A 19494-nucleotide genomic window follows, 5' to 3' on the forward strand; every position below is an offset into this window, starting at 1 on the left:
ACCAGCCCCAAGCATGCCGTATCCTGCATTGGACACAGACTAGCGATTTGATTCTTACATGATATTATACATGTTTCAATGCCATTCTCCCAAATCATCTCACCCTCTCCCTCTCCCTCTGAGTCCAAGAGTCCGCTATACACATCTGTGTCTTTTTTGCTATCCTGCATACAGGGTCATCATTACCATCTTTCTAAATTCCGTATATATGTGTTAGTATACTGCATTGGTGTTTTTCCAATAGGACAGAAAAAATATTAGATGCAGATATACACCACATTGTTGCTACTGTTTAGTGACCATGTTGTGTTCAACTCTTAGTGACCAAATGGACTGTTGCCCACCAGGCTCCTCTGTCCATGGGATTCTCCAGGCAAGAATACTGGAGTGGGGTGCCATTCCCTTCTTCAGAGTAACTTCCCAAACCAGGAATCAAACCCAGGTCTCCCATATGACAGTAAAATTTTTTACTATCTGAGCTACCAGGGAATCCCATAGAGATAAAACATATTTTTAAAACTGCAATCTGGAAAATATCCTGGTAGTCCAGTGGTTAAGACTCTGTACTTTCACTGCTGAGGGCCAGGGTTCAATCCCTGGTCTGAGAACTAAGATTCCACAAGCTTTGAGGAGCAGTTTAAAAAAAAAAAAAGTTGAGGGATTGTTGGGGGCCAGCGTGAGGAACTCCGCCCATGGCAAAGGTCATGAGGAAGGAGGCTTGGCATACGCAAAGGCGTGATCAAGCCTCAGGAAACCCCCTGTTCCCGAGCATCTACCCCAAAACCAGAGTCTGTTTTATGCTCTCATCTACACCTCTGACTTTACGGGGGGGCTCTCCCCCATAACCGTTTCTCTCGGAGAAGGAGTAAACTTGCAGCTCCAAGGCAATTAAAATTCCTGGGCGTGATAAGAGTGTTTCAGCTTAGGAACTCCTCTGAAGGTTATCTAACCCACCTGTATAGGTTCCTCCGGCCACATGTGATTGTTTACAGCCTCCCAATCTGAGAGGCATGAGATGTTTTAGACTTACTAAAGGCAAATTCTTTTGGGGAGTTAGAAATTATCAGTATAATGGGTTGGTTAGGAATTATATCGGTGAAGGGTTTTTCATTTGTTGTGTCAATGATTGCTGCCAATTCCCTGCTCTGGGTGGGACAAGGATGTCTCAGGTCAAACCTCTCTGCTGACAGACTAGCTTGTGTGACAGGATTATCCATACTCCTGCCACATGATTGTTTACTACGTCTTAACCACAAACAGCACAGAGAGTTGTGGAGTATTTTGAGAGTCTTAATTAGCATAGGGCTTTTCTCATTGTTGAGTCAATGATTGCCACGAGGCCTCCACATCCTTAAGCATCTAGGAATATATTAATCAATGTATTTGGAATATAGAAAAGGAAATATAGTAGTTTTAGATGTTAGCAATACTAGACTTTTTGAGTTAATGGATTTTCTCTTTTGTAATAGATCACTGTGCTTTGTTATAAATCACTGTGTCTTTGTTATGTAAAAATGTAACTTTATCGCTATCTTAAGATTAAATAGATCTTAAGGGGAGCATTGGTAAAAGGATTTTCATTTGTTGGGCTGATGTTTGCTGCTAAATCTCCATATTCCCTGCCCGTATAATGAATATAACTAACATATAGGAGAAATAAGTATTAACCTTTAAACAGGAGAAATAAGTATTAACCTTTAAGATTAATCCTGTTAACCTTGGGTTAAATAAATTCCTTTCTTAATTGTAACTCACTACACCCTCACCCTATAGGAATGCAACTTTATCTGGAGGGTGGTGCCTGGTTTAAGAAAAAACACCCTTGGAAGAAACAAGGTTTTTGGTTATCAGAAAGAAAGGATCATAGAATGTCAGCAGGTCTCACTCATGGCCAGAAGATGATGTAATATCCCTAAGACCCCCACGTGACTCTGTATTCATCCTTATGTGTAACAAAAGGTATATAAGCAAACCCCAAAATAAAGAAATCGGATCAGTTTCCGGAAAGACTGATTCCACCATGTCGCTTCTTTCTTGCTCCCGTTTCTCTGGCTGAAATTCAGCCTCTTTTCTCCACTAATTCTCCTACTACACTATCCTTTTCTAATCTCTCTCTATATCTGTAATTAAATATGTATTTTTCCAAAGACACCTACGCCGTCCCCACCTTCAAATTCCCTGGATCCACCAGGGCTGAACCTCGGTAAGGGATTACTACTGTAATTAGGAATCCAGCAAACTGTTCAACTGAAGTCAAATTACATTAGACCAAGCCTGTATTACTTTTCTATGGTTTGTTTGCACAACAAATCCTGTTATCAGAACTCATGATACATCATTTATTCTGCTGCCAAGAGTAGAGAATAGATTTTTCAATTGTACATATCCTCCTAAGAATCAACCATTTAAAATGCTAACTGGGAAGTATACCAAATACAAAAATTCAAAGAACTCTGGCAACCTGTATCTTTAGCTACTTTTCTAAGTAGATACTTAGAGAGATACCTATTTTGCACAGTGCCTGTTACCATGTACAAAACAATAAACTGATTATTACTGATATCATGCTCTTGCTAGTCTCTAATGTACTGCTCTTTGCAAATATATTTTTCCTCAACAAATTAAAAACTTGTAAAAAGTAACAAAAAAAACCCTGTAATGTACAATCAAATTCATAGTGATTTCAAGAGGATCATATCTAGCTTTAATTTACTCAGTTTACCCATACCTTTTCATTTTCCTGGTTGTGTTTACTCATTGGTGATGCTGGTTCAGAAAAATCAGTCTCATCATCTACTGCATACTCTCTGCCAGACAGAAAATCCAATAGACGACTCTGTAAGAATTACACAATATTAGTACAATCAGCTGAGAATTCCACTGCTGCTCCATAAGGAGTAGTACATGTATGCTAAGTCACTTCAGTTGTGTCTGCCTCTGTGCAACTCCATGGACTATAGCCTGCCAGGCTCCTGTGTCCATGGGATTCTCCTGGCAAGAATACTGGAGTAGGTTGCCATGCCCTTCTCCAGGGATCTTCCTGACCCAGGGATCAAATCTGCATCTCCTGCATTGGCAGGCAGGTTCTTTATCACTAGCAACATCTAGGAAGCCCCCATAAGGAGTAGAGATTGTTTCAACTTCCATTATTCATAGAACTGTTATCATTTAATATACCTAAACAGTCAACTGAATCCCAAAGAGCTTTTTTTCACTAGTTCTTTGAGGCTCAGCTGACTGTAGAGAAATAAACAGGCTGCCAGTCACCTGCTTAGGCTGAGAAAGTCTTCTTGTGGTCTCTCAAGCCTCACCAACAGTAAAACCATCTGTTGGGCTACTTAATGGCTTCCTGAGAGTCAGGGAACCCTGGCACACTCATAGAAGGCAGGTATTGACGTTCCCGAGATCTCTAAGGACTGCTAAGCTCTTCTCAGGACTTTTCTCGTAGCTCAGTTGGTAAAGAGTCTGCCTGCAATGCAAGAGACTGGAGTTCAATTCCTGGGTTGGGAAGATCACCTGGAAAAGGAAATGGCAACCCACTCCAGCATTCTTACCTGGGAAATCCCATGGACAGAGGAGCCTGGAGGGCTACAGTCCATGGTGTCGTAAGAGTCGGACATGACTTAGTGCCTAAACCACCACCACCACCACCAAGCTCTTCTCAAGATTCACCATATTTGCTCATCAGCCTAGGTCTCTGATTTTGTCCTCCAGATAATTGTTCAGCTTATGAAAGCAATCGCTGTACCAGTTCTCCCTAGAGTTCAGTTAGAACAAAGACTTCTATGCTCCTGCTTCCCTTGTGGCTCAGAGGGTAAAGCGTCTGCCTGCAGTGCAAAAGACCTGGGATCAACCCCTGGGTCGGAAAGATTCCCTGGAAAAGGAAATGGCAACCCACTCCAGTACTCCTGCCTGGAAAATGCCATGGTCAGAGAAGCCTGGTAGGCTATAGTCCATGGGGCCGCAGAGTTGGGCACAACTGAGCAACTTCACTTTATGCTCCTATATGCCCATGGGGCCCTGCATCCATATCCCTCAGGAGCAGAATTATAAAACTAGGAAATAAAAGGGAGAGGGGCATCATTCAAATTATGTTCCCAGAACTTCCCTGCATTATCTTTATCTTAACTCCTTATAATTCTTACCTTATTTAAGCTACAATAAATCAAAAACAAACAATGCTTATCAGGATCATGAAATTTCAGGATTTTTAAATTCAGAAATCTTTAGAACTTTCTGATATGTATCTTTAAAGATACTTTAAATTAAGATATTTAGCATATTTAAAAAAAAATCAATCTAAGGATATTTTCCTGCTCATTTTTTCCTCACTGCAAGCTTCCTTTGAGTAATGTAAGTATCGACCAAGTTGTTAGTCTTCTAAGATTTAAATGCAGAAAATGTTCTACTTCATATATTACTATCTCAGCAGTTCCCACTTCTTTCCTGATGTTCTGCAGAGGAGACATACTGCTATCTGGAGGCAGAACATCTTCAAATGTAGAACCTTATATATCTCACACTATTAGTTAATTCACTTAAATGAAGAAATTTGTTAGAGAACTTAGAGGCAAAGGATAAAATGAAAACAAAGACCTCAGGCAGATAATACTCTCACTGGCTTTTCAGAAATTCTTGTTTGTTATTCCTACAAGCTAAAACTTGTGTTTCATTAGTCTCTCTAAATTAACTTTGTGAAAAATAGTTAAAAATCATCTCTAAAAGTAAGCACATAAAATATAACTAGAGGGGAATTATAAAAAGAACTGTCATCACTCACAGTCAGTCAGTTCAGTCGCTCAGTCGTGTCCGACTCTTTGCGTGAATCGCAGCACGCCAGGCCTCTCTGTTCATCACCATCTCCCAGAGTTCACTCAGACTCATGTCCATCGAGTCCGTGATGCCATCCAGCCATCTCATCCTCGGTCGTCCCTTTCTCCTCCTGCCCGCAATCCCTCCCAGCATCAGAGTCTTTTCCAATGAGTCAACTCTTCGCATCAGGTGGCCAAAGTACTGGAGTTTCAGGTTCAGCATCACTCCCTCCAAAGAAATCCCAGGGTAGATCTCCTTTAGATGGATTGGTTGGATCTCCTTGTAGTCCAAGGGACTCTCAAGAGTCTTCTCCAACACCACACTTCAAAAGCATCAATTATTCAGTGCTCAGCCTTCTTCACAGTCCAACTCTCACATCCATACATGACCACAGGAAAAACCATAGCCTTGACTAGATGGACCTTTGTCGGCAAAGTAATGTCTCTGCTTTTGAATATGCTATCTAGGTTGGTCATAACTTTCCTTCCAAGGAGAAAGCCTCTTTTAATTTCATGGCTGCAGTCACCATCTGCAGTGATTTTGGAGCCGAAAAAAATAAAGTCTGACACTGTTTCCACTGTTTCCCCATCTATTTGCCATGAAGTGATGGGACCGGATGCCATGATCTTCGTTTTCTGAAAGTTGAGCTTTAAGCCAACTTTTTCACTCTCCTCTTTTGCTTTCATCAAGAGGCTTTCTAGCTCCTCTTCACTTTCTGCCATAAAGGTGGTATCATCTGCATATGTGAGGTTATTGATATTTCTCCCAGCAATCTTGATTCCAGCTTGTGTTTCTTCCAGTCCAGCGTTTCTCATGATGTACTCTGCATAGACGTTAAATAAGCAGGGTGACAATATACAGCCTTGACATACTCCTTTTCCGATTTGGAACCAGTCTGTTGTTCCATGTCCAGCTCTAACTGTTGCTTCCTGACCTGAATACAGATTTCTCAAGAGGCAGGTTAGGTGGTCTGGTATTCCCATTTCTTTCAGAATTTTCCACAGTTTATTGTGATCCACACAGTCAAAGGCTTTGGCATAGTCAATAAAGCAGAAATAGATATTTTTCTGGAACTCTCTTGCTAGTATCCTTATTATGGTGGGGCTGTGTATGCCAGGGTATGCATGTACGTGAATGTATTTTGAGAAGTTACAAATGGGCAAGGATTTTCATGATGGCCCAATGAGACAAGGACAACTAACCAGCTGCCAGTATCCATTCTCCCCTTCTTCCTTAGTATCTGAGCTTTCTTTTTGTTTCTGGCATGTTACTACACAGAATAAAAACTATATTCTCCATCCTGGCTAGCATCTTGGTGTGGCCATGTGACTAAGCTTTGGTTAGTGAGATGGAAGCCAAAGAGGTACACCACTTAAAAGGAAAAGAGACTGTCCTCCCTTACCACTTCCTGCTGCAAGAAATGCTAATACAACATCTGGAGCTCCAACAACTACCTTGAACCACAAGTGATCTTGAGAGTAGAAGTGAAGAACTAAGATGGGAGAGAGGGCAGAATGACCGAAAACTCCTAGGTATCTGACAACCATGAACCAATCATACAAGTCCTAGATGCTTACTCACCTTTAGACATCTTTTACTAAGGAATAAAACAAACTTCCATTATCTTAAATAACTGTTATTGTGGAGTTTTCTATTCTAAGAAGCCAAAACATTACTGCCAAGTTATTGAAAAGAAATATCTGTAAAATATTTTATCTTAGAAATTCCAGTAAACATTTTCTTCTAATTATGGCCACAGTTATTATTATTTTTTACCACTGTTTAATTACTACTTTAGAGGCACTTGGTAAATATTAAGATAAAGAAATATCTTTTCAATATGTTAAAACATACTAGATATATTCAAATATATTCTAGAATAGTATATCAACCAAGCTATGAAGGATGATACTCCATTAACTTTAAAATTCATATTCTATAAAAAAATAAAGCAATGAATGTCTGCAAAAAAGGAATAGAATATTACCTCATACAGAGTGTATCATACTGAACATTCTCATTAAATCATACTCCACCTTAGTAAAAACTATTAATCCATTATTTATACTATATATGCCAAATGAACAGATGCACCCTAAACCAAGAAAGTAAAATACAAAAGCAATCCTTGACATTATTCAAAAGGAAATCACACATTTGGTATTGATTTACTAAAAATGTTTTAATCTAATAATTAGCTGTCCTTATAATTTAACAAAATATTAATAACACAAGTTCACCAAAATTTACCACCAAAATATTTCTCTCAAGTAATGACTAGCTTTCAGGTAGCAAAATTTTCCATTCTTAACATGATCCAAAAAGCAAAAGCATTATCAAGTTACTATAAATGCTAATACCATCACTTAAAATAAAAATAAATCTAGCCAAATTTTAATTCAACTAAGACAGAATTATTTTAAAAAATACTTACTGGAGATATGTTCGCATAATTTTCACAATTAGAAGTCAAATCACTACATTTTTTATAAACATCAATCAGATCTAACATGTTACTATTCTTTAAGAAATCATCATAAATCTTCCTGATGTCTTCATAATGGTTAATCACTTTTATATTTTCAACTGGTAAGTTTAATTTCTCATGTAGAAAGTATTTCCAGGTCAATATGATATCACTGAGAGAGACTGTAAACTCTCCACTATGCTGAAAGAGAAAAAAAATTAAAAATTACCAAAAATAAAATGATTGAGTTGGATGCTAGTTACTCATTAACTTACAATTAAGATCAGTTCAGTTCAGTTCAGTTCAGTCGCTCAGTCATGTCCATCTCTTTGCAACCCCATGAATTGCAGCATGCCAGGCCTCCCTGTCCATGACCAACTCCTGGAGTTTACTCAAACTCATGTCCATTGAGTTGGTGATGCCATCCAACCACCTCATCCTCTGTTGTCCCCTTCTCCTCTCGCCTTCAATCATTCCCAGCATCAGTGTCTTCTCAAATGAGTCAGTTCTTCACATCAGGAGGCCAAGATATTGGAGTTTCAGCTTCAACATCAGTCCTTCCAATGAACACCTAGGACTGATCTCCTTTAGGATGGGCTGGTTTGATCTCCTTGCAGTCCAAGGAACTCTAAAGCATCTTCTCCAACACCACAGTTCAAAAGCATCAATTCTTCAGCACTCAGCTTTCTTTATAGTCCAACTCTCACATCCATACATGACTAATGGAAAAACCAAAGCCTTGACTAGACGGACCTTTGTTGGCAAAGTAATGTCTCTGCTTTTTAATATGCTGTCTAGGTTGGTCATAACTTTCCTTCCAAGGAGTAGGTCTTTTTATTTCATGGCTGCAGGCACCATCTGCAGTGATTTTGGAGCCCAAAAAATAAAGTCTGCCACCATTCTCACTGTTTCTCCATCTATTTGCCATGAAGTGATGGGATCAGATGCTATGATCTTTGTTTTCTGAATGTTACAAATTGAATTTTGTCATAGAAAACTCTACATTGAATTCCACCGTATTTTAAAAGAACAGCCAAGTTGAACTAAAGAATAATATTAATACCTGATATAAAAGAAAAAGATTTTGATGATTTTCAAAAACACTATCAACTATAAAAAGTTTGCACTTGATAAAGTTAACAAATATGAAAGAAAGTCGAAGTGTTAGTCGCTTAATCATGTCCAGTCCTTTGAAACTCCATGGTCTGTAGCCCGTTAGGTTCCTCTGTTCATGGAGTTTCCCAGGCAGGAATACTGGAGTGGGTTGCGATTCTCTTCTCCAGGGCATCTTCCCCACCAAGGGATTGAACCCAGGTCTCCTGCATTGCAGGCAGATTCTTTAACATCAAAGCTACAAAGGAAACCCTTAACAAATATAGTCATCTTATTTCCTGAACTTTACTATATTTCTTCTACCAAAAGTGGGAGAGGATGGGTTAGTAGTAAGTTGTACTTAAGTGCTATTGATTAAGGAAACATTAATTCCTTTTAGTTCTTTTTGCTAAGGTATTTTTAGTCTCTTATTTAAAACTTCAATGCCACACTGGATTCCTACATACTACATTATCCCAAATGTTAGTCTTAAAACATGATCATAAAACTTAAATTTTAAAAAATTATGTTTTATTACTATTTCCAGGGAAGCTAAAATATCTGCTAAAATTTAGGGTCAGTGAAGAATTTTGAACCTTCCCTGCTTATCATCACACTTAACTATCACAAACAAATGCTAAAAAGCAACAGTTCAGATTTCTTTCTATAAGTTGTCAGATGTTACTAACTAGGCAAAATTGTTCTTTTTTTCCTCTTATTCAATATCTTCATGATAAATTATCTCAGTGGTCATGTTGAAGATTTTTTTTAAATTGATTGCATTCTGTTCCACTTAAGTATCCAAGATATTAACAATGATGCCCTCCAAAACATGATAGACCTAATTTAGTTGAAAAAAAAAAAATCTAAGTACTGCTTTCCAATGCAGGATGAGTAACAAATATTATTAAGTATCTGTATGTGGTTTTGAGAAATATATTTTGCTGCCCTCTTCCACAGTTAAGTTTAATATGTTAGCATTTTTTGCTAACACCAATATCTTTCCATTAATAGCATTTAAAAATGGGTGGGTATTTAAATAGCACTATTCATTAGAACTAAATTGTAACACCATCTGAAGCCAATGAAGATTAATAGAAAGAAATAAAAGGAAGCCAAATATTATGTTATTTTCTACATATCTGATTCTTTCAAATCTCTGTATCTTTTATAAAAAGTAGCCATATTTTCTAATATCCAAATTTAAGACAAGATGCCCAAACTGCCTTAAAGTAAGTAAATTTTTATTTATCCATATGGCAGCAACTAAGAAAATTATCTTTATTGTCTTTAAAGTAAGGATCCATTATATAAAAATTATTAAAATTAATTCTATTTCATGAAATTAGTTCAATGCACAATCAAAAAAAAAAAAAAAATCAGTGACTCTCAAACACTGGACCCATAACCCAGATTTAAGACAGATTTGTAATTTCTCAGCATTGCATCAAAATTGTATACTTTACTTCCCAATACCACAAAGGTTACTTACACACCAAAGAATTTCCAAATGGTATGTAAGTTTAACTAATTTAATTAATTAATTAGTTAAACTAATTCAATTATTTAGAGTTTCAAAACTACACTGTTATATCTCAAAAATTCCTAAAAACCATTTTGGAATAACAACCTTCATGTTAAAAATAAATTAAGATTTTGCCTAATATAAATGTACAGATTTCATCCTAATGACTCTGTGCTGTTCTCAGTCATGTCCGACTCTTTGCAACCCGATGGACTGTAGCCTGCCAGGCTCCTCTGTCCATGGAGTTTTCCAGGCAAGAATGCTGGAGAAGGTTGCCATTTCCAACTCCAGGGGATCTTCACAACCCAGGGACTGAACCCACATCTCTTGTGTCTCCTGCATTGGCAGGTGGAATCTTTACCACTGCACCACTTGGGAAGTCCTATCCGAATGACTATAACTAAAGGAAACTATACAATTTCTTAATCTTGTGAGAAAAGGTTTTGACTACATTAACTGTGTTTATACTGGGATTGTAAAAACATTTTAAATCCAAATAAAAATGCACTCCAGATATCAGTTTTCACGATCAGGTGTCCATCATGACAGCATATTCTATTATTCAAACCAGTAACAACTGATTGAGAGAGTTTGCGGTCAAATCAGAAAATGTTTTGCTAAGAAAACATGCCAGCTGGCAAATATTTGAAGGAAGTTCAAAACATTCAATCCTTTAGTTCTCTTATGGACATAAGAAGGATTGCATTTCACAAGAATAAAATGAGAAAAAACGAGTTACACTTATCAGAGTACTTGTACTTTTTACATTTTACCGAATGTATACTTGTATAATTATTCAAAATTTTAAATAAATTTTATTTTTTCACTAACTGGAATTCTTGTAATTGAAAGAGAAAAGATAGCAAGTTTACTTAAGAGCATTAATTGGATGTATGACCTTGAATAAGATACTGAAATCCCTGAGTCAGCTTCCTTGGTTATAAAGTAAGATTCTACATATTAAATAACACCTGATAAACTGTAAGAAATCAAAACTGTCAGTTTCCTTTCTCTTTTCTCATTCAATGCAAAATAAGTTTGTTGCGGGAAGGGTGGTAGATAAATAGAATACAATTTTTAAAACTGTTTCTTATTTATTATGTCACTATTGGACCATATTCAAATCTGATAACCAGTGCAAAGAAATAGAGGAAAACAACAGAATGGGAAACACTGGAGATCTCTTCATGAAAATTAGAGATACCAAGGGAACATTTCATGCAAAGATGGCCTCGATAAAGGACAGAAATGGTATGGACCTAACAGAAGCAAAAGATATTAATAAGAGGTGGCAAGAATACACAGAAGAACTGTACAAAAAAGATCTTCATGACCCAGATAATAACTATGGTGTGATCATTCACCTAGAGCCAGACATCCTGGAATGTGAAGTCAAGAAAGCATCACTAAGAACAAAGCTAGGGGAGGTGATGGACTTCCAGTTGAGCTGTTTCAAATCCTGAAAGATGATGCTGTGAAAGTGCTGCACTCAACAGGCCAGCAAATTTGGAAAACTCAGCAATGGCCACAGGACTGGAAAAGGTCAGTTTTCATTCCAATCCCAAAGAAAGGCAATGCCAAAGAATGCTCAAACTACCGCACAATTGCACTCATCTCACATGCTACTAAAGTAATGCTCAAAATTTTCCAAGCCACACTTCAGCAGTATGTGAACCATGAACTTTTAGACATTCAAGCTGGATTTGGAAAAAGCAGAAGAACCAGAGATCAAATTGCCAATATCCGCTGGATCATGGAAAAAGCAAGAGAGTTCCAGAAAAATATCTATTTCTGCTTTATTGACTATGCCAAAGCCTTTGACTGTGTGGATCACAATAAATTGTGGAAAATTCTTCAAGAGATGGGAATACCAGAACACCTGACCTGCCTCTTGAGAAACCTATATGCAGGTCAGGAAGCAACAGTTAGAACTGGACATGGAACAACAGAATGGTTCCAAATAGGAAAAGGAGTACGTCAAGGCTGTATATTGTCACCCTGCTTATTTAACTTCTATGCAGAGTACATCATGAGAAACGCTGGGCTGGAAGAAGCACAAGCTGGAATCAAGATTGCCAGGAGAAATATTAATAACCTCAGATATGCAGATGACACCACCCTTATGGCAGAAACCTCTTGATGAAAGTGAGAGATAAAGACAGGCAAGTAGTAGGAAAAAAAAAGTGAAAGAGAGTGAAAAAGTTGGCTTAAAGCTCAACATTCAGAAAACGAAGATCATGGCATCTGGTCCCATCACTTCATGGGAAATAGATGGGGAAACAGTGGAAACAGTGGCTGACTTTATTTTTCTGGGCTCCAAAATCACTGCAGATGGTGATTGCAGCCATGAAATTAAAAGAGGCTTCCTCCTTGGAAGGAAAGTTATGACCAACCTAGATAGCATATTCAAAAGCAGAGACATTACTTTGCCAACAAAGGTCCGTCTAGTCAAGGCTATGGTTTTCCAGTGGTCATGTATGGATCTGAGAATTGGACTATAAAGAAAGCTGAGCGCCAAAGAATTGATGCTTTTGAACTATGGTTTTGGAGAAGACTCTTAAGAGTCCCTTGGACTGCAAGGAGATCCAACCAGTCTATCCTAAAGGAAATCAGTCCTGAATATTCATGGGACAGACTGATGTTGAAGCTGAAACTCCAATACTTTGGCCACCTGATTCAAAAAACTGACTCATTTCAAAAGACCCTGATGCTGGGAAAGATTGAAGGCAGGAGGAAAAGGGGACGACAGAAGATGAGATGGTTGGATGGCATCACTGACTCAATGGACATGGGTTTGAGTAAACTCCAGCATTTGGTAATGGACAGGGAGGCCCAGCGTGCCGCAGTCCATGGGTCCCAAAGAGTCGGACATGACTGAGCAACTGAACTGAACTGAAGTATAAGGGAAGTATATCCAGTGAACATGGGTAAATGGAGCACACTGAAAGATACTGACAAAGTGTACAAGAGGGCATCTAAAATACATGCAGAACTCTTTCAAAGAGTAAGAAATAGGCAAAAATAAGTCAACAGTAAAGTAAGCAAGGAAGCCTGGCACAGGGTCCCAAAGAGATGGACACAACTTAGCGATTGAACAACAAAATAAGCATAGGATCCGAATAGACAGTTTAGGAAAAAGATACCTCAAAAGGTATCCTTTTAAAGGTGTACTTAAGCACCATTTAAAATTCCTGAATTTTAGGTGTTAAATTATTCTTTCTTTTTCAAAATGATGGTTCTAGTCACTATTTTTTCTCAATGGCTTTATGTGCTAACATGAGAAATGTTCAAATCTGTCAATGTCTAATTTGAGAGGGAAATTTTACTAGTATATGAAATTTAAAAGCCTGGGAACTAGTGACATATAGAATTAAAATAATTCATCAGAATGTCATTTCACTATCTAGCCCAACAGACTCATTGAAAACATTTTACCCTTCAAAAATTTTCTTCTCTAGTCAAGATAATGCTGTGTCCTGACCATTTTCAAACCATCATGATTTTAATCCCCCTGGACTGCTTCCTCTGAACTGATTATCTCCTTCCTTCACCACTTCAAATTCTTCCCATCTGAAGACTTCCTTCTTTTAAGTATATTATGTAAAGTCCAAGAAGACTTTCCTTACCACTCCAGCCTAGGTTCATCCTTCTTTCATCTGAACATCTCTCAACCCTTAGGTAGAACTTATTCCAAACACTCTTATCCCAAGCCAACTGTGCAAAAATCACTTCAGGTTCTAAAGATTAAAAGTTTCCTTAAAAAATAAGACAATTTCCAGGGTCTCAGTGAAGATCAGGAAAATCAGTGTCCAAGATTAGGGCACAGGAGCCAATACTTTTTAAAAGCCCTCCCAAGTGATCCTGCTTCACAGCCTGGCTTAGGAATAATTAATCTATACCACAGAGTCTGAAATTAGTCATAAAATACTTGATTACATTTAAACAAACAGTATTTATGTATGCCTTCTAGAACTTTTTGCAGAAGTCTTATAAAAATAATTTTTAACCATAATAATCATAATAGTTGTATGTTTACCTTAAAATTATAAATTAAACATCAAATGTGCATGTTACACATTAAATTATGCATATAAAAACTTCACTTTTGACAAATTAACAAATCATTTCAAATCCAATTGCAATATTTTGACACAGACATGCAGAGGCATTTGTAATATAGTTTAATGACATTATCATAGAAGGGCACATATTGCCCAGAAACTAATGCAATTAAGGTTATTCAAATGGGCACCAACCAAAATTCACTTTTAAAAAAAAGTTAACCTAAATACAGTCTACTAACCTGTTTGTTGTTCTCTGCCATGGAAAGCTGCAATGCCAAGAGCATGGAGTCTGCACCACACACAGTAGTTCTCTCAGAGTTACAAAGAGTGTGCCAGTTCCTTCTGAACTCTTTAACCATACCCAAGATAGACTTCTGATTAAGCCCAGCCATTCTCTTAATGTAGGACAGAATGCAATGTTAAAAATCCATATTTTAATTGGAAATTAATATTTAACATGTGTAAGGAAGCAGAGTAAGAGAAAAATAGTGAACAAGAGGTCATTTCATATTTACTATGACTGTTTTTAATTAAATTTAGAAAAACAGAGTAATACAATTGCCACCCAATCATATTTCCCTCTCCTTTAGTTTTCTTGTAAATCTTGTAAAATAATGAAATCCAACCATCGATCTGAAAATTAATACAAAACAGATAAAGGCAAATTCTGCAAACATGATTATAGACACAAACATAGCGAGCTATATTTTTAAAAATAGTTATTTTGAAATAGATGGTAACATCTATGGCAGAAGACAAAACAAAGAAAGTCAATTTTCTCTCATCCCTGAATTATCCGAAAAGAGGTGGTCTATTTTCCACCCCTTTGAATCTGGGTTAGCCTTGTAACTTGATTTGATCAATAGAATGTAACAAGAATGGTATCACAGGAGTTCCAAGCCTAGACCTAGTTCCCAAAGGCCCATACAGAAAGAGTTAATATGGAAGACCCGATACTGTCTTTTAAAAAGCATGTTTACAGGGTTGGCCCTTGGTTGGCATCTGGAAACTTAAGATTTCAGGAAGATTTTCAGTAAGAATGGTTCATTGCACTTAAACTATTTGTACAAACAATATAGCTTATGATGATAGGCTTTTCTTTTTAGTCTAGAATTTGGGAACATAGAAGATATCTACATGTTCAAACCCCAGTAAAAAGCCTGGGCACTGAATCTCTAAAGAGCTACCCTGACAGACAACATTTCATGTGCTGTCATAACTTGTTGCTGGGAGAAGTAACTATATCCTGTGTGACTCCCCTAAGAGAAGACGTTGGGAAGTTTGTGCTTGATTTCTCCTGGAGAAAAGTACCTTCTTGTACCTAAAAGTACTCCATGTACCTTCTCCCTTTCCTGATTTTGCTGTAACATATTATTGCATGAGTACAACTATATGCTGAGTCCTATGAGTCCTCTTAGCAAATTATCCAACCTAGGGTAATCTTGGGGGCCTTCTGACACAAGCCTACAGTTTTAGCTCTTACTCTCTCGCTATTCTCAGAATGCCATATGAAGAACTGCAAATTAGCCTGCTGGAAAGGCTGTGTGGGGGAAAACCAGCTGATAGGCCCTCCAGCTGATAACCAACACCATGAACAGACATGTGAGTGAGGCTATCACAGATTATCTAGACCCAATCAACCTGTTAGATGACATACAGCACCCTAAGTAATCCTAGACAAGACCAACTCAGAAACACATAGCTGAGTACAGCCCAAATCGTTGATCCTCAGAATCATAAACATTTAAAATGACTGTTGTTTAACACCACTTAAAACTTCAGAGTGGTTTGTTACACAGCAATAGACAATCAAAACAATAACAGCTAATACTTAGAAGGTTTCTTGGTGCCAGGTACTTTTCAAAAGCTTAATATTTATTACCTCATTTAATCTTCACAAGAGTCCTGAGGAAGGTCTGTTATTATCCTCATTTTACACCTGAAGAAAGTGATACCCTATGCTGCTGAGCTAGCAAATGGCCAAACAAACCTAAATTCAAGACACCTAACTCCAAAAGTGGTGCGCTTTTATATCACTACAACTTTTTTTCCCTACTTTCTTTTAAGTACCCTAGTCTCCAACATAGTCACATGCCATTATTTAATTTGGGGTATTTTACTATTCACATTCAATCAATTTACTCCTCTGTTATCTTTTTCTTCTTTTTTTATATGACATAAACAGAATCCAGGATGTTTACTAGGTATCTTGGGTTTGAATGATTAAAAAAAAAAATGGGTATGTGCCATTTACAAAACAATAATTTGCAGACATAATCAGGGATGCAATTTAAAGATACAGGTAGAAGACTATAAAGTATCTACAAAAATATAAATCCAAGTAAACAGTAAAATTGTCTTCAAAATATCACCTTAATCTCTTATAAGAAAAAAATATAAAGTAAAGAAATAAAGTTTCAGTAACATGATCAGTTTGTCTAGAATCAATATTTAGTAGTAAATTATTTACTGGTATTATTTAAACATACTATGAGTTCGGATTGCTAAGAATGAAAACTAATCTGGAATTAGACTGTTTTGAATTATGTCTCCACCACTTACAAGCTGTGAGAACTCCAAGTTATGTCACCTCTCTCTGCCTCAGCTTCCTTGTACTGAAAACAAAAATAATAATAGTACTATCTCAGAGGGTTTTGTGAAAAGTAAATGACATAAGTACAAGATAAGTTTTTAGAACAACGCCTGGCACATATAAAAGTCCATCTCATTCAGGAGTTAGAACACTTTCGGAAAGGTTCCAACAGTAAACAATGAGGCATGCAGGACATAGGGTCTCTTACAACTATTCAAACTTCATCTTGGTGGGTGAAACTAGCCACAGACAATACATAAACAAATGAGCACAGCTTGGCTTTAGCAAAATTTTACAGAAATTTAAAGATAATAAAATTTTCACATATTATAAAATATTATTCTGCTGGATTTTTTTTTTTCAACCAACCAAACATGTAAAATCCATTCTTAGCTCACGAACTGGCTGCACAAAAACAGGCAGTACCACGACTTCGCCAAGCCTCTAGCCTTGACTCTTTCAGTAGCTAGCTGGCTGCGTGAGCCCAAGGAATAAGCCCTGACTGCCTAGGAAGAGGTAGAATACTTCCAGAAATCAAGGAGACAATGATTATGCAAGTATTCTGAATGTCAGGCTGCAACATACAAAGAGTAGTAGAAGACAGCAGCGATATTAAATACTTGTTTTTAGCATTTGGATTCCAAGCTGCACTGCAGCAAAAATTGTAAGGCAGGAAAATGTCACTGGGGAGCCAGTGTGAGATGGATAAGAGACATACTAGGGTCCTCATTTACTGGCTGTATGTCCTTCAGTATTTAAAACCTCTGATGAGCATAAATTTCTTCATCTGTAAAACGGAAATTATTATCTCCTAGTTCATAAAATTAGGACACGTTAGTGAGACAGTAAATAATCGACCTAGTGCTGGACACTCAGGAGGTACTCAATAAAAAAGGGCACCGTTGCTGCTCATGGTATGCAAGCCCTAACAGTTCCTTGGGCGGAAGTAAAAGGGAGAGGGCGAAAGTGAAGTGTACCTAAGCCTGGTTTCCTGCCTAACTAACTAAGTAGGGCTCTGTGGACCTTATTCTTCCAGTCAGCAGATGATCCCTCAGCACCTTCCAGCTCCATCAATGGAACATAAGAACTCTGTTCAATATCCCCAGACCAAAACAAAAACACTCCACAAATATTACTCTAGGCAACCACATGGCGCTCTGCTGTTACCGAAAAACCCTCACAAGTCGCAGCTTAAAGCCCGCAGACGGGAGAGAAAAAGGTGACACTCACCTGGCTCGGGGAGAACCCAGGAGGTGCAGACTCCCCTGAAGAAAACTCCAGCCGGCTACACTAGGGTGACTGTTCGAGAGATCGCAGGTTTACATTTTAAATCTCGCGGGAGGGCCCGCCAGCCAATCGCAGCTCCCGCCCTCTGACCCGGAAGCAGAGCCGGCGCGCGCCGCAGCCGCCCAAGGTGAACAGCAGCTCGGCTCTATCTGCTTCCAGGCGCCCTCCGGTGCGTATCGCGCGTCAGCCCAAGGGGCATGGCTCGGCTGCCGGTCGCCACGCGCCTCCAATCTATCCCTGGGAGTTCCTCCTCTCCTCGGGCCATTCCCCACCCCTCTTCCTTTCGACCTCGGGCTCCGGGAGGTAGTGGCGGGGTATTGCGGTATTTGCGTGGCTCTGGAAGAGGTGTCAGGGCTATGCGGGGACTTTTCTTGTCCCCTCCCTCCCCTGTTTTCGCAATTTTAGAGGGACAAGTCCAGCCCTCTTTGTACAGTGAGACCCTGAGACTGTGATTAGACTGGACACTGCGTTAATGAACAGTTAGAAACCGAGTTTCCTAACCTGGAATCTTTTGCACTTCCCACACTGCTGCCTTACCTGTTGGTCACTTTTTACAACTGTTTAGTCCCAGAGGCCCACTCTTAAGGTTACTAGGTTATAGATTTCCCGAGGTGGAACTCATATGATTTCTTAGTAGATACTCATAAGATATGTGATGTATTTGCTATCAAGCCCAGCTGTTTTCAGGACAACTCCTACCGTCCTATTAAAAGCAAAAACAAAAAAGTGACCTCTTCAGAATCTATAAGTCTCATCTGGGAATGCTACTTTCAGAATGCACACCAGGCCATGAAATGTTAGCTGAAGTTTTGTGCCTGGTTTTATGAATACTATTTTGTATCCCATTTTGGCATTCCTTCCTCCAGATTGTATATTTTGTATCTGCTTATTTTATAGTACTGTTCACACTGAATCATAAATAACCCTGGATTGTGAGCTTTTTCAAAACAGGCTTTTGTGTTTCTCTTTCTTGTACTGGTGTCCGACACTTAGAAAGTCTCACATTTTGACTCCTCTTATGAGATTGGCAAGCGAGTTAACCATCTGAAGTCTCGATTTCTTCATCTGTAAAAAGGGGACCATAGTACCTCCCTCTTAGGTTTGTGCAAGTATTAGGCATGGTAATGTTAGTAAAATACTTAATGGTGGTGCTTGCAGGTAGAGCTCCATAATGTTAATGATCATTAATTTTTTATTAGTATATTTCCAAGTAGTGTAATTCCATCGTTAAGTACTCCCTGTCCTTTAAATAATCTAGACAGATTTTGGAGTGACTTCCTCTGCAAGTACCATTCACAAAGTAGTTGAATAATTTTTTTTTGAGCTGCCTGTCATCACAGCCTAACACTTTGATGGTTTCTGTTTCTGTGCTGTAATCCACAGTTCTGTGACCTTGTCCAATAGAAGGCTATTTTTGCAGCTGCACAAGTTTTGCCATACAAGATGAAGCAAGATGCCACAAGAAATGCTGCCTACACTGTGGATTGTGAAGATTATGTGCACGTGGTAGAATTCAATCCCTTTGAGAGTGGGGATTCAGGAAACCTAATTGCATATGGTGGCAATAATTTTGTGTTCATTGGCACCTGTACATTTCAGGTTAGTGTACAAAACTGCACTGAGTGACAGTGAAGATGTTTCACTGAAAAGAAAA

At 38.2% G+C, this 19494-nt stretch overlaps 2 protein-coding genes across 4 annotated transcripts in view; one reads left to right on the forward strand and one right to left on the reverse strand.

The window, feature by feature from the left end:
- LOC120858661 (PARP1 binding protein) overlaps positions 1-17879 on the reverse strand; it is a 70249-nt gene extending 52370 nt beyond the window's left edge. The window contains exons 1-4 of one of the 2 annotated variants that reach the window (XM_040234859.1): positions 17784-17879; positions 14200-14355; positions 7247-7480; positions 2729-2836 (exon numbers count right to left, since the gene is read on the reverse strand). In XM_040234859.1, the coding sequence (XP_040090793.1) occupies positions 2729-2836; positions 7247-7480; positions 14200-14352 (495 nt within the window). In that variant the 5' untranslated portion in view covers positions 14353-14355; positions 17784-17879. The remainder of the gene's footprint in view (positions 1-2728; positions 2837-7246; positions 7481-14199; positions 14356-17783) is intronic. The other variant, XM_040234860.1, reaches the window with a different exon arrangement.
- Positions 17880-17921: 42 nt separating this feature from the next.
- Positions 17922-19494, forward strand: part of NUP37 (nucleoporin 37) — a 52124-nt gene continuing 50551 nt past the window's right edge. For both annotated transcript variants that reach the window (XR_005719925.1, XM_040234862.1), the window contains exons 1-2: positions 17922-18009; positions 19224-19439. Coding sequence is in view for 1 of the 2 variants with exons in the window: in XM_040234862.1 (XP_040090796.1) it covers positions 19284-19439 (156 nt within the window). In the remaining variant the exon portion in view is untranslated. The remainder of the gene's footprint in view (positions 18010-19223; positions 19440-19494) is intronic.

This window comes from Oryx dammah, unplaced genomic scaffold (assembly GCF_014754425.2).
Source record: "Oryx dammah isolate SB20612 unplaced genomic scaffold, SCBI_Odam_1.1 HiC_scaffold_29, whole genome shotgun sequence".
Lineage (NCBI taxonomy): Eukaryota > Metazoa > Chordata > Mammalia > Artiodactyla > Bovidae > Oryx > Oryx dammah.